Below are 15000 nucleotides of genomic sequence, written 5' to 3'. Positions count from 1 at the left end.
GTTACTTACCAGAGGAAAGCAGAACGACTAGAGAATATAAAGACAACATCTTAATAAATCATCTGACAAAAAACCCCAGAAAGTTTCGTATAACTGACGAGTCTCGTGATGAAGATGAGAATGTTAAACGCGTTAAAGTTTCACATCCGCTCTTTAATGTGCTTTTCTTGTCGTTACATCCTCAGGATCCGCCTTTAGAGTCCAGAGAGAGGAGAAATACAGAGAGTATGATTGTATGAGCGACACCTTTCATATCTGACTCCAATCTGAGGAGAATCTCTGTCGCTCTCGCGCTAGTGAATCCTGATTCGCGAACGAGTCGTTCGTTTGAACCAATTCTTTTGAATGACTCGGTTAAATGATTCTCAAAGTGCATGTAAATCATTTGACTATTACAGGAACTTTGCTGGAATAATATCACTTATTAACTTAATAACATATACTGGGAACATTGTTAATTTTGTTTTTTAAAGTCCCCCTGTGGTGTAAATCCAGCTTTTACTGTAGTTTATGTGTGTATGTGGTGTTATTAATCTGCTTTAACACACACATGTGTAAGTTCATAAGTGGACAGCATTGCTGAGTATTTTCTGCTTAAAACTGCAGTGAACCAAAGACAGTCTCAAACACACGGTTTGAAATCGCTGGTGTTTCTGACGTCACAAACTACCTTGTAACCAATCAGATCAACGTGTGATCGTCAACCAGTGGATCTCTGAGTGAGTGAGTGAGTGGAGGCGGGGCTCATTTGCATATTCATAGAACCGCGCATACTAAATGAGGTAAGGGTGTCGAGTTACATTCAAGATATTTTAAGGCATGAAGTGGAAAAAAAACGTTTAGTAAATGTGTAATTTTGGTGATCAAATATGAGTTTTAAAGGATAAAATGATTTACTAGCTACAGGGGGACATTAACAATTATGTTGGAACACAACATCTAATGTAGCCTAATCCGTATCGAAAACGTAGTTGCAAGCAGCAATATTACTACAAAGACTTGATTTGAGTGATGAATCGAGATTCAGTGACTGCTCTGTGAATGTTCATTGAAATGAATCGCTCGAATGAACCGATTTGCTCAAATGAATCGAACTCCCCGCTGAGCGCAGTCGTGGGCGCGCATTGTGGGCGCGATCTCTGATGGATCGGACCGCAGGACTCGGATTCAATCACCATGATCTTATGAGTCACTGTGTGTGTGTGTGTGTGTGTGTGCCGTGATCACATATAAAGGCGCACAGGTGAATAAGAGTCTGTGTGATTAGAAGTTTCACATTATGACATTTCCAGCACAGGAGTTCTCCTCTGGCAGAACCACGCGCGTACATTAAGACCCTGTTCTGACTGTAAGCGGTTTCAGATCTTATGAATTTTTTACTCTAGTTCTCTTGTATTTAATTTTAATGACATGCAACTTTTGAAACAATTAGGCGACTCACATTTAGTCAGAAAACCACTGAACACTTCAAAGCAGTGAACACACACTGTCAGTCAGTCCTTAAAATCTGGATTCACTTTTAAATATCATGCAAAAAAATGCAGTTATTATGATATAATGAAACGGTACAGGAGGATACTGTGTTTTCCCTCATGCATCATCATGCAATAATGTCATGTAAATGCATACCAAAAATGATTTACAGCGTATGTAATGTAAATTATGCATAGGCCTATTCAGTATTCCAACTTTTCATACAGTCAAAACAAAACCAAGAGTCACTGGAGGAGGTGGAGTATGAATCCACATCATGAACTCAACGGCGTTTACTACAGAGCTGTTTACTGTAAATGTGCCTTTAAAGGCTAATTGGTGACATCATCACGGATATTAACGAACGCTGTATAATGGCCTGCCACTGAGTGTTCAATTACTGCTGGAGAACCTCATCTTTAATTCATGCACGAGTGTTTTTATAGATCACTACGCCTGCTGATGCTGGGTTGTTTTGCTGAAGCGGCTCAGGTGTGGCTTATTTGGTTATTTGTCATCTGGAATTTCTTATTCGGCGTACATGTTGAGCTCGGGTGTTTCCGGACGGTTCGGGATCCACACTGTAAAACATTATCGGGATTTTAACGGTAAAATACTGTAAAAATGCTAAGGTGAAATCTGTGATTGATCATGTGACTCTCATCACCGCTGTGATTGGTGGTTGTCAGTGTATTACAATCGTACAAAACCAATATTAGTAATTCGATAGATTGTTAAATTAACATTATATCAGATAATGAAATACGGTTTATTACTGTAAATTTTAAGTTAAAGGTGCATTGTGTAATATTTAGGAGGATCTGTTGACAGAAATGCAATATAATATTCATAGCTATGTTTTCAGTGGTGTATAAAGATCTTACATAATGAACCGTTATGTTTTTATATGAAGCATTTCTGTCTACACACTCCGCAGGTCCGCTTATCGACATGTTTCTACGGTGGCCCTGAGCGGACAAACGCGTTTTGTCACTATGTTGTTCTTCATGATAAGAAGCGAGCTAAAACAAGCAACAATAATATTCGCAATAACATTGTTTTATTGAATAATTAAGTAAACATAATTTCTTAATTTATCTTTGTAAAGAAACCTCATTGTTTTAACGGTCTCAGACGACGACATCACTTCCTGTCGGCCACTGTAACTTCTGTTGGGTGCAATTCACAACCTCACCTCTAGATGTCGCAAAAAATTTACACACCACCTTTTAGTCTGTTAAACCTCAAATGTTGCAACTGCATTTTTTTATGGTGAATTTCTGGCAACCACAGTTGACGTTTTTTTACCGTAATTTTTTTTTTACCGAAATTAAAATTTACCGTAATTACAGTGATTACCAGTGTCAGACGAGCAGAAACATCATCTCTCTCTCTCTCTCAGAAACCCTGATTGTCCTGCAGGAGCGAGTGGGCGTCCGTCTGCCAGCCAAACCCACCGAACCATCAGGGAACCGGCACACACTTGACAAGACCAAAATATACGTGTTGAGATGAGTGAGGAAACCAGCAGACGCTTCACACATCTACAGGAGCTCGGAGAGGAACACACTGCAGGATAGACACGGGTCGATAAAGACCGCATGAGGCAGAAACAGGGAGGCTTTAAAGGCTCAAAATGTAAGTTTTTTAGCTTATAGTATGAATAAGTGAGTTCCAAAACAAAGATACAATTCGCATTTAGGAGATATAAGCATTCAAAACTCACAGTCTTCTACTTCTGCTGAAATGGATCAGGGATTTTTATGACTTCAGCTTCTCATCACATCTTCTGGCCAATCAAATGCTCTCTAGAATCTAAAGCTCCGCCCCCTATGCGATGAACACCACCTGGCCGAAGCGAGCGTTGACACACAGGTTGGAGTGTGTGTTCGGTTGCTCAAACACACTTTTATTACGTTTTCCAACTGTATGTTGATTAAGAATGAAATGGTTAGAATTTATTCACATCTCTACTATTGAACCAGCGTATCATCAGCGCCCGGATTCGCTGCCATGGTGCTATCAGTCTGTGAGGTAAACTAAACACTATTGGCTATTTGAAAAGGGGGAGGAGCCATGCAATATGTCCCGCCTTTGCTTCAGTGGGCCTTTAAACACCGAGCGACTGTTGAAGAACATGTGAAGCCTGACAAAGAATATATATATATATGAAATGGAACAGTTTGCCGATCCTTAATACAAAATAAAAATAAAAGAAAATCAGGCTTTTATGGCTCATATAGTCTGATATAGTGAGAATATGGAGGAAAAACAGCTCAAAGTGGGCAAAAAATATGCAGTTTGGTGCAGATGCTGATATTTATATGAAATTATGATGCTTGTAATGTAAATCAGTGAGATCTTTATAACAGACTGACATAAAATGCATATAAATATCAATATCTGCTAATAATATGTCTTAGTAAGATGATATTTAAAAGCTGATTGAGAGATGAACAAATAAACCTTCCTCAAAAGCCTGATGATCATATTTGATACTCATGATTTTGATAATAAATAATGTATGATGATAATCAAGTAAACCTCTGTTGCTTCAGTCCAGTTTAAATATTACTAACAATATCAAAGTTATTGCGTTTTGATAAAACAGTCTAAACTCTCAATCAAAGACAGAGGGACTGGAGGAGATCGTGTGAAACAAACATTGTGATCATGTTGATTATCTAGAGGCCTGAGAAATGCACATGTGGAATATTGCACTGGTTTATTGGGTTAACATGTTTCTGCTTACAGGGTGAATTTCACAAATTGATTTCTAGGTCATATTTCATCCCTCAAATCAATGAAAAATAAAACATTTGGGTAAAGTGAGCCAGGTTTTTTTGAACGGGTTTGAAGGTCTAGAACAGGATTCAGAAGAGCATCGGTGACGGTCAGTCGGGTTCAGAGGTCACTGATCTGATTGGGCCAGAACAGAAGGACTTACAGAACCGGTTCAATCCAGCTCAGAACGCGTCTGTGATGCGGGAAAATAACAGGACTTCCTCTAAAAGCAACCTTTCTTTAATCAGAGGAAGACAGTGACTTTATGAGATACTATGAATAAATGTATGAGCAAAAACTAGACACCATGTCTGCTATTAGGCCAGAATGGATAATTAGCTGCTCTTCTGAAATGGATGGTGCAAAAACACACAGCGTCATGAAAAATACATCCAGAACTGAGCCGAGCTTCAAAGACGCCCATGTTTTGTGCTCCGAGGATCAGAGGTTCGTCACACGAGATCCCAGCTAACGAAGACGCGTTAAGAACCTTTTCCCAACGTTCCCATTAAGCTGTGAAAACGAATGCTCTCAAAACATCCAGTTTTAAAACGCAAGGTTCTTGGTTATGTGAAAGTCAAGGAAACATTCCATTGTATAATTCTGCAAATGTTAAGGAATGTTACTTTTGAATATTCTTTGAAGATTCCGAAACAATTAACATTTCATTGAAGATTCCGAAACAAGTAACGTTTCTCTGAAGATTCCGAAACAATTAACATTTCTCTGAAGATTCCGAAACGAGTAACATTTCTTTGAAGATTCCGAAACAAGTAACATTTCTCTGAAGATTCCGAAACAAGTAACATTTCTCTGAAGATTCCGAAACAAGTAACATTTCTTTGAAGATTCCGAAACAATTAACATTTCATTGAAGATTCCGAAACAAGTAACGTTTCTCTGAAGATTCCGAAACAAGTAACATTCCTTTGAAGATTCCGAAACAAGTAACATTCCTTTGAAGATTCCGAAACAAGTAACATTTCTCTGAAGATTCCGAAACAAGTAACGTTTCTCTGAAGATTCCGAAACAAGTAACGTTTCTCTGAAGATTCCGAAACGAGTAACATTTCTCTGAAGATTCCGAAACAAGTAACATTTCTCTGAAGATTCCGAAACAAGTAACGTTTCTCTGAAGATTCCGAAACAAGTAACGTTTCTCTGAAGATTCCGAAACGAGTAACATTTCTCTGAAGATTCCGAAACAAGTAACATTTCTCTGAAGATTCCGAAATGAGTAACATTTCTCTGAAGATTCCGAAACAAGTAACGTTTCTCTGAAGATTCCGAAACAAGTAACGTTTCTCTGAAGATTCCGAAACGAGTAACATTCCTTTGAAGATTCCGAAACAAGTAACGTTTCTCTGAAGATTCCGAAACGAGTAACATTTCTCTGAAGATTCCGAAACAAGTAACGTTTCTCTGAAGATTCCGAAACAAGTAACGTTTCTCTGAAGATTCCGAAACGAGTAACATTCCTTTGAAGATTCCGAAACAAGTAACATTTCTTTGAAGATTCCGAAACAAGTAACATTTCTTTGAAGATTCCGAAACAAGTAACATTCCTTTGAAGATTCCGAAACAAGTAACATTCCTTTGAAGATTCCGAAACAAGTAACGTTTCTCTGAAGATTCCGAAACAAGTAACGTTTCTCTGAAGATTCCGAAACAAGTAACATTCCTTTGAAGATTCCGAAACAAGTAACATTTCTTTGAAGATTCCGAAACAAGTAACATTTCTTTGAAGATTCCGAAACAAGTAACATTTCTTTGAAGATTCCGAAACAAGTAACATTTCTTTGAAGATTCCGAAACAATTAACATTTCATTGAAGATTCCGAAACAACTAACGTTTCTCTGAAGATTCCGAAACAAGTAACATTCCTTTGAAGATTCCGAAACAAGTAACATTTCTCTGATGATTCCGAAACAAGTAACGTTTCTCTGAAGATTCCGAAACAAGTAACATTTCTCTGAAGATTCCGAAACAAGTAACATTTCTTTGAAGATTCCGAAACAAGTAACATTTCATTGAAGATTCCGAAACAAGTAACATTCCTTTGAAGATTCCGAAACAAGTAACATTTCATTGAAGATTCCGAAACAAGTAACATTTCTTTGAAGATTCCGAAACAAGTAACATTTCTTTGAAGATTCCGAAACAAGTAACATTTCATTGAAGATTCCGAAACAAGTAACATTTCTTTGAAGATTCCGAAACAAGTAACATTTCTCTGAAGATTCCGAAACAAGTAACATTTAAAAAATGTTAGCTGAACTAAAAAGGTTCCATCAACGATGAGAACATTATTTAAAACCAGATACGTTTTAATGAACATTCTATTAATGTTACTGGAAGAACGTTTGGTCGGAACTTTTAGACAATCATTTCCCAAAGCTCTGTACGCCTGAGTTGATTGTGAGCCCAAGTGTAATTGGTTTACAGTGGAAATTGGGCCCAGAACGTTCCCTGTTAGCCGGGATGAACCCAAAGCCATCGGAGAAGCTGTCGCTCATCTATCCATGTTCTCGCTTCGAGAGCCGCTGATGAAGCGACTGTAACAGCTGTACGTGTGTGTGTGTGTGTGTGCATCTGCTGCGCTGACAGACGAACACATGTAAACAAACGCTGATTTGAGAGACGAGCTGCTGGAGTTACACGGCCCGTAACGTTCACAACGCTATCTCATCGCTCAGTAAGGAGAAAACCAGGAGGAAAAACAGCTTGGTGCCGTTAAATATGCAATGGCAGACTGCCACTGACAGACACTGAAATCAAACTCACACAAACGGTGCGAAATCCATTTTCCAAATGGCAGAATCAGACAAACTTTTTCACCTGTTTTAAAATGAGATGCTTAATTCAGTTGTGCTCTGCTCATCTCACTCACGGATAAACGGATTCCCACTAAATATAACGTCGGAGGCGGCAGAAAAGGTTTTAGTTTTGACCCTGGATCACAAACCCAGTCTGGAGTCGCACGGGTATATCTGTGGCAATAGCCAACTATACATCATATGGGTCAAAATTATAGACTTTTCTTTTATGCCAAAAATCATGAGGATATTAAGATCATGTTCCATGAAGATATTTAGTAAATGTCCTACCGTAAATATATAAAACATGTATTTTTGTGAGTGAATGCAGCACAATCGTGAACAAATGCACAACTTTAATAAAGGAGATTTTCTCAATGTTTACATTTTTTTGCTCCTCAGATTCCAGATTTTCAATAGTTGTGTCTCGACCAAATATTGTCATATCCTAACAAACCATGCATCAATAAATCTGATGATGATGTATAAATCTCAATTTCAGAAAATGGACCCATGTGACCCAGTTTTGTGGTCCAGGGTCACATTTTACTAGCATCGGCCACACGCCCCCAGTTTGAGGCTCATTTGCACAGTAAAATCAGTGAAGAGAACAGTCAGAAGCAAACCCACATGAGTTCTGTTAGGATGGGTCTCGACGGCCAGACTGCCACTAATCCGCAGGATAAACAGCGGGAAAAATCCTTGTTCAGGAAACCTGTGCCGCAGCTGAGAAGACTGATTACCGGCGGAGGGAATCAAGCGTTCTGGAAACACAAAAGAGAGATGAAGAGCTTTAGCCAGATGGAGCAGAATCAGAACCTGAGGGCCAAACGCAACATCTTATCCTCAAGGTCGAACCTGCGCTTCATTTCTCAGCGCATCTAAAGAAACAAATCTCAGTTTGCATTTGATGTGAAAAAGAAACGTTGGGAAACTTTTGAGAAAAAGAAAACAATCCAGCTAACACGTACACATTAATCTATACTAAAATATGATTTATAAATGTTCAAAACATCCCGTTTATAAAAACGTTACGGGAACATTTCATTTGATCGTTGTGCAAACATGAACATTCTGTAACTAGTCCGAAAAAATGTTCCACGGGCAAAAAGTTGTGCGCTAACATTGTTAAAGATCAACTTAAAGTCCCCCTGTGGTGTAAATCCAGCTGTTACTGTAGTTTATGTGTGTATGTGGTGTTATTAATCTGCTTTAACACACACATGTGTAAGTTCATAAGTGGACAGCATTGCTGAGTATTTTCTGCTTAAAACTGCAGTGAACCAAAGACAGTCTCAAAAACACGGTTTGAAATCGCTGGTGTTTCTGACGTCACACACTACCTTGACCAATCAGATCAACGTGTGATCGTCCACCAGTGGATCTCTGAGTGAGTGAGTGAGTGGAGGCGGGGCTCATTTGCATATTCATAGAACCGCGCATACTAAATGAGGCGAGGGTGTCAAGTTACATTCACAATATTTTAAGGCATGAAGAAGTTTTTCAAGGAAAAAAGATTGAAATATATAATTTTGGTGATCAAAGATGAGTTTTAAGGGATAAAATTCCCTGTTAGTTTGGGATCACAGAACGATCCGCCTCAACTAAAAGCGACAGTCTCATTGGCTTCATTTGAAGGGCAGAGGAACACAAACTCTCAGTATTCATCATAAACCACAGCCGTGTTTGTTCTTTGTTCCTCTGAATAAATCAGCACTTCGCCTCAGTCAGAGACCGCATGAAGAAGGAGTTTAGAGCCGCTGTGATCATCAGATCCTCATCGACTCCGTGTGGAGCAGAAAAACAAAGTGTCAATCACCGGCTGTGCGGATGATCGCGGACATTGTTCTGCTTTCCCACCATTCTTCCGAAGCGCTTTGATGTGGCGCGCGACTGATGGTCCAGATGGGACTCTGAAACTGCACACACACACACACACACACACACACACACACACACACACACGAGCAGCAGGAGAGAGGCACGGCCGAGGACAAGCCTTAATTAAAAAAAAACATGTATTAAACTGGGCTGTCTAATGAAAAAACGATTAACGTTGATATTATTGAACCCCTGCAGGGCCAAAGAGCACATAATCAACATCTCTGATGTCATGGCCACTACAATCCCTGCATGACAATTACTGGACAAACATGATGTCAAGCTGCCAGACACTCGGATTCAGAGAAATAAAACAACTGGGTCGAATAAATCTTTAGCTGGATTAAATCCACCTTGAAATATTACACTGTTTATTCTAAGGTATTTATGGGAGCACATCATTGTTTTAGTGATCGTGACTCAGAATAACTTCCTCTTGCTGCATCTCTTCTCTGATGATGAGGGCGGGGCAACCTGTCAATCACATTAGATCAGCCAATAGCAAACCACGACTGACAAAATCAAACCCCGCCCACATTTGTTCTTGTTCCCAAGGCCTTTTCACTGAGATATACGGCACAGTAGGAGAAGAAATCTCAGGCTAGTTTAGCATAATATAGCCACAAAACTGAATCTCTCACTCACTCACTCACTCACTCACTCACACACTCACACACTCACTCACTCACTCACTCACTCACTCACTCACTCACTCACTCACTCACTCACTCACTCACTCACTCACTCACTCACTCACTCACTCACTCACTCACTCACTCACTCACTCACACACTCACTCACACACTCACTCACACACTCACTCACACACTCACTCACACACTCACACACTCACACACTCACACACTCACTCACACACTCACACACTCACTCACTCACTCACACACACACACACTCACACACTCACACACTCACACACTCACACACACACTCACTCACTCACTCACTCACTGAAAAAAGTGAATAAATTATATAAATAAATAAATCCAAATTAATCAATAAAGTGCTTACATGTTAAATATAAAATAGAACCATAAAAAACTTAATAAATAAATATTAAAAGAATTAAATTAGATAAACAATAAACCAATAAGTGCTTTAAATGTTAAATGAAAATAGGATAAACATGTAAAAAAAATCAAATAAATTTAATTCAAATAGTGTTAAAGTCTAGTGAAAAACTGTTAATATATATATATTTATATATATATATATATATATATATATATATATATATATATATATATATATATATTAAATTAAGTAAATTTGATTAAAATAACATGGAAAAGTCAAGAGAAAAAAGTAAAAAATATACATGAGAAAAGTACATAAATTCGATTAAAATAAATAAATGTTTTTTAAAAAAAGTGTTAGGTTGAAAAAAGGGTCTAACCCTAAAGAAAATTGTTGTAAACAACAAAAGATTAAAATCTAGAAAACTAAATAAAAAAAAGATAAAAAAATAAATAAGTAAATACATTCTATTAAAATAAAATGAATAAACAAAAAGACTAAAAATAAATAAATACATACACATATAAAAAAATATAATAATGCAACTAAATTGAATAATGTATATTGTATATCTAAAATTAGTTTGTAAATTGTGTGTTTGTAAAAGACAGATGCCGTTCGAATGTTAGGATGATCATATTTTGGGCTCCATGGATATAAAATATTGAAAAGCCCTGAAGTACAGGATCACCGGAGACACACTGTGAGGACGGCGTTGAACTTCGTAGGGGAATTTATTTTAATTAAATAAATAAATAAATGCACACTCTAAGATGGTGGATAACCGACACGGCTGACTTTATAAAGCTCTCTGGAGAAACAGAACCGTCCGCTTCCGTCGAAACATTTCAGGAGCGAAACCAAACCTAATGAAGTCAGAGGATATATTCATAATCAAAGAGAAATATGAGTGATTGATTCTTAACGAAGCTGAACACCAGCATCTGTGTGAACATGTCTGAGCAGCGGAGATGTTCACAGTTTCTCACATCATCAGTTTATTCACTATAGTTTAGAAACAGTGATAAAATATGAGCAGAACTCAGTTGATATTTGACAGGTTTTGTCCGTCCTTCTGTTAGACTGTCTCTCACACACACACACACACTTCTGTTAGACTGTCTCTTACACACACACACACACACACTTCTGTTAGACTGTCTCTCTCACACACACACACACTTCTGTTAGACTGTCTCTTACACACACACACACACACACTTCTGTTAGACTGTCTCTTACACACACACACACACACACACTTCTGTTAGACTGTCTCTTACACACACACACACACACACACACACACTTCTGTTAGACTGTCTCTTACACACACACACACACACTTCTGTTAGACTGTCTCTCACACACACACACACACACACACACACACACACACTTCTGTTAGACTGTCTCACACACACACTTCTGTTAGACTGTCTCTCACACACACACACACACACACACACACACTTCTGTTAGACTGTCTCACACACACACACACACACACACACTTCTGTTAGACTGTCTCTCACACACACACACTTCTGTTAGACTGTCTCTCACACACACACACACACACTTCTGTTAGACTGTCTCTCACACACATACACACACACACACACACTTCTGTTAGACTGTCTCACACACACACACACACACTTCTGTTAGACTATCTCACACACACACACACACTTCTGTTAGACTGTCTCACACACACACACACACACACTTCTGTTAGACTGTCTTTCACACACACACACACACACACACACTTCTGTTAGACTGTCTCTCACACACACACACACACACACACACACACACACACACACTTCTGTTAGACTGTCTCTCACACACACACACACACACACACTTCTGTTAGACTGTCTCACACACACACACACACACACACACACACACACACACACACACACTTCTGTTAGACTGTCTCTCACACACACACACACTTCTGTTAGACTGTCTCTCACACACACACACACACACACACACACTTCTGTTAGACTGTCTCTCACACACACACACACACACACACACTTCTGTTAGACTGTCTCACACACACACACACACTTCTGTTAGACTATCTCACACACACACACACACACACACACACACACACTTCTGTTAGACTGTCTCACACACACACACACACACTTCTGTTAGACTATCTCACACACACACACTTCTGTTAGACTGTCTCACACACACACACACACACACACTTCTGTTAGACTGTCTCACACACACACACACACACTTCTGTTAGACTATCTCACACACACACACTTCTGTTAGACTGTCTCACACACACACACACACACACACACACACACACACACACACACACACACACACACACACACTTCTGTTAGACTGTCTCTTACACACACACACACACACACACTTCTGTTAGACTGTCTCTCACACACACACACACACACACACACACACACTTCTGTTAGACTGTCTCACACACACACACACACACACACACTTCTGTTAGACTGTCTCTCACACACACACACTTCTGTTAGACTGTCTCTCACACACACACACACACACTTCTGTTAGACTGTCTCTCACACACATACACACACACACACACACTTCTGTTAGACTGTCTCACACACACACACACACACTTCTGTTAGACTATCTCACACACACACACACACTTCTGTTAGACTGTCTCACACACACACACACACACACTTCTGTTAGACTGTCTTTCACACACACACACACACACACTTCTGTTAGACTGTCTCTCACACACACACACACACACACACACACACACACTTCTGTTAGACTGTCTCTCACACACACACACACACACACACTTCTGTTAGACTGTCTCACACACACACACACACACACACACACACACACACACACACACTTCTGTTAGACTGTCTCTCACACACACACACACTTCTGTTAGACTGTCTCTCACACACACACACACACACACACACACTTCTGTTAGACTGTCTCTCACACACACACACACACACACACTTCTGTTAGACTGTCTCACACACACACACACACACTTCTGTTAGACTATCTCACACACACACACACACACTTCTGTTAGACTGTCTCACACACACACACACACACTTCTGTTAGACTATCTCACACACACACACTTCTGTTAGACTGTCTCACACACACACACACACACACACACTTCTGTTAGACTGTCTCTCACACACACACACACACACACACACACTTCTGTTAGACTGTCTCTCACACACACACACACACACTTCTGTTAGACTGTCTCTCACACACACACACACACACACACACACACACTTCTGTTAGACTGTCTCACACACACACACACACACACTTCTGTTAGACTGTCTCACACACACACACACACTTCTGTTAGACTGTCTCACACACACACACACACACACTTCTGTTAGACTGTCTCTCACACACACACACACACACACACACACACACACACACACTTCTGTTAGACTGTCTCTCACACACACACACACACACTTCTGTTAGACTGTCTCTCACACACACACACACACACACACACACACACTTCTGTTAGACTGTCTCTCACACACACACACACACACTTCTGTTAGACTGTCTCTCACACACACATACACACACACACACACACACTTCTGTTAGACTGTCTCTCACACTCACACACACACACACACACTTCTGTTAGACTGTCTCACACACACACACACACACACACACACACACACACACTTCTGTTAGACTGTCTCACACACACACACACACACACACACACACTTCTGTTAGACTGTCTCTCTCACACACACACACACACACACACACACACACTTCTGTTAGACTGTCTCTCACACTCACACACACACACACACACTTCTGTTAGACTGTCTCACACACACACACACACACACACACACACACACACACTTCTGTTAGACTGTCTCACACACACACACACACACACACACACACACACACTTCTGTTAGACTGTCTCTCTCACACACACACACACACACACACACACACACACACACACACACACACACACACACACACACTTCTGCTAGACTGTCTCACACATGAATTATGTTGAATATCTGCAGTGTTGGGGAAAGTTACTTTTAAAAGTAATGCATTACAATATTGCATTTCTCCCTTAAAAGTAACTAATTGCATTACTTAGTTACTTTTTTAGAAAAGTAATGCGTTACGTTACTTTTGCATAACTTTTTCCCCCACCTGGGCTGGGCTTGCTTTTTTATAACACAAAAGTTATATTTTTGGGCAAATGTAAAGACCCGTTCACAGCAAAAGTGAAATAATAATCCTCAGACTGAAGGACATGTGTACAGTAGAGGAGAGCAAACCAGCAAACCTTTCTATCTATCTATAGTCATTTCTGCTTATTTAACTGGTCATCGAAGGTCAGAAGCAAGTACCGTACATTGGTCAATAAAGTGAGATTAAATGCATACAAAATTATGTTTTATTTAACATATTTAGTTATTGGAGGTTTGCATAGTATTCAGATTCTGCATTTCATTGATTTTATTCATTTTGAGGAATATTGAATATTTTTTTGTGCAAGTGAGATGAGTAAATGCTCACATTTAGTCTAGATCTACAATAACCATCATATTCTCACACACACACACACACACACACACACACACACACACACACACACACACACACACGAGAGCTGTCAGTCAATAACTGGGAAAACAAAGTAACTTGCGTTACTTATTTGAAAAAGTAACTCAGATATTTTGTTGTAATTTTAAAAGTAATGCGTTACTTTACTAGTTACTTGAAAAAGTAATCAGATTACATAACTCAAGTTGCTTGTAATGCATTTCCTAACCCAGTTTAAAACTAGATTAAAGACGCATCTCTTTAGCCAAGCATTCACATGATGCATCTCATATCTTTTATACTACAGTTAAATCAGATCAAATGCATTCATA

The 15000-nt window shown here is 39.3% G+C and overlaps 1 protein-coding gene across 1 annotated transcript in view; it reads right to left on the bottom strand.

Annotated features, from left to right (window-relative positions):
- LOC306992788 (protein APCDD1-like) overlaps positions 1 to 316 on the bottom strand; it is a 15180-nt gene extending 14864 nt beyond the window's left edge. The window contains exon 1 of the mRNA XM_079601979.1: positions 10 to 316. Within this exon, the coding sequence (XP_079458105.1) occupies positions 10 to 49 (40 nt within the window). The 5' untranslated portion in view covers positions 50 to 316. The remainder of the gene's footprint in view (positions 1 to 9) is intronic.
- Positions 317 to 15000: the final 14684 nt, after the last annotated feature.

Source organism: Phoxinus phoxinus, assembly GCF_949152265.1.
Source record: "Phoxinus phoxinus genome assembly, chromosome: 24".
Lineage (NCBI taxonomy): Eukaryota > Metazoa > Chordata > Actinopteri > Cypriniformes > Leuciscidae > Phoxinus > Phoxinus phoxinus.
The sequence above is the reverse complement of the archived record's forward strand: the minus strand, read 5'-3'. Positions and strand labels throughout refer to the sequence as shown.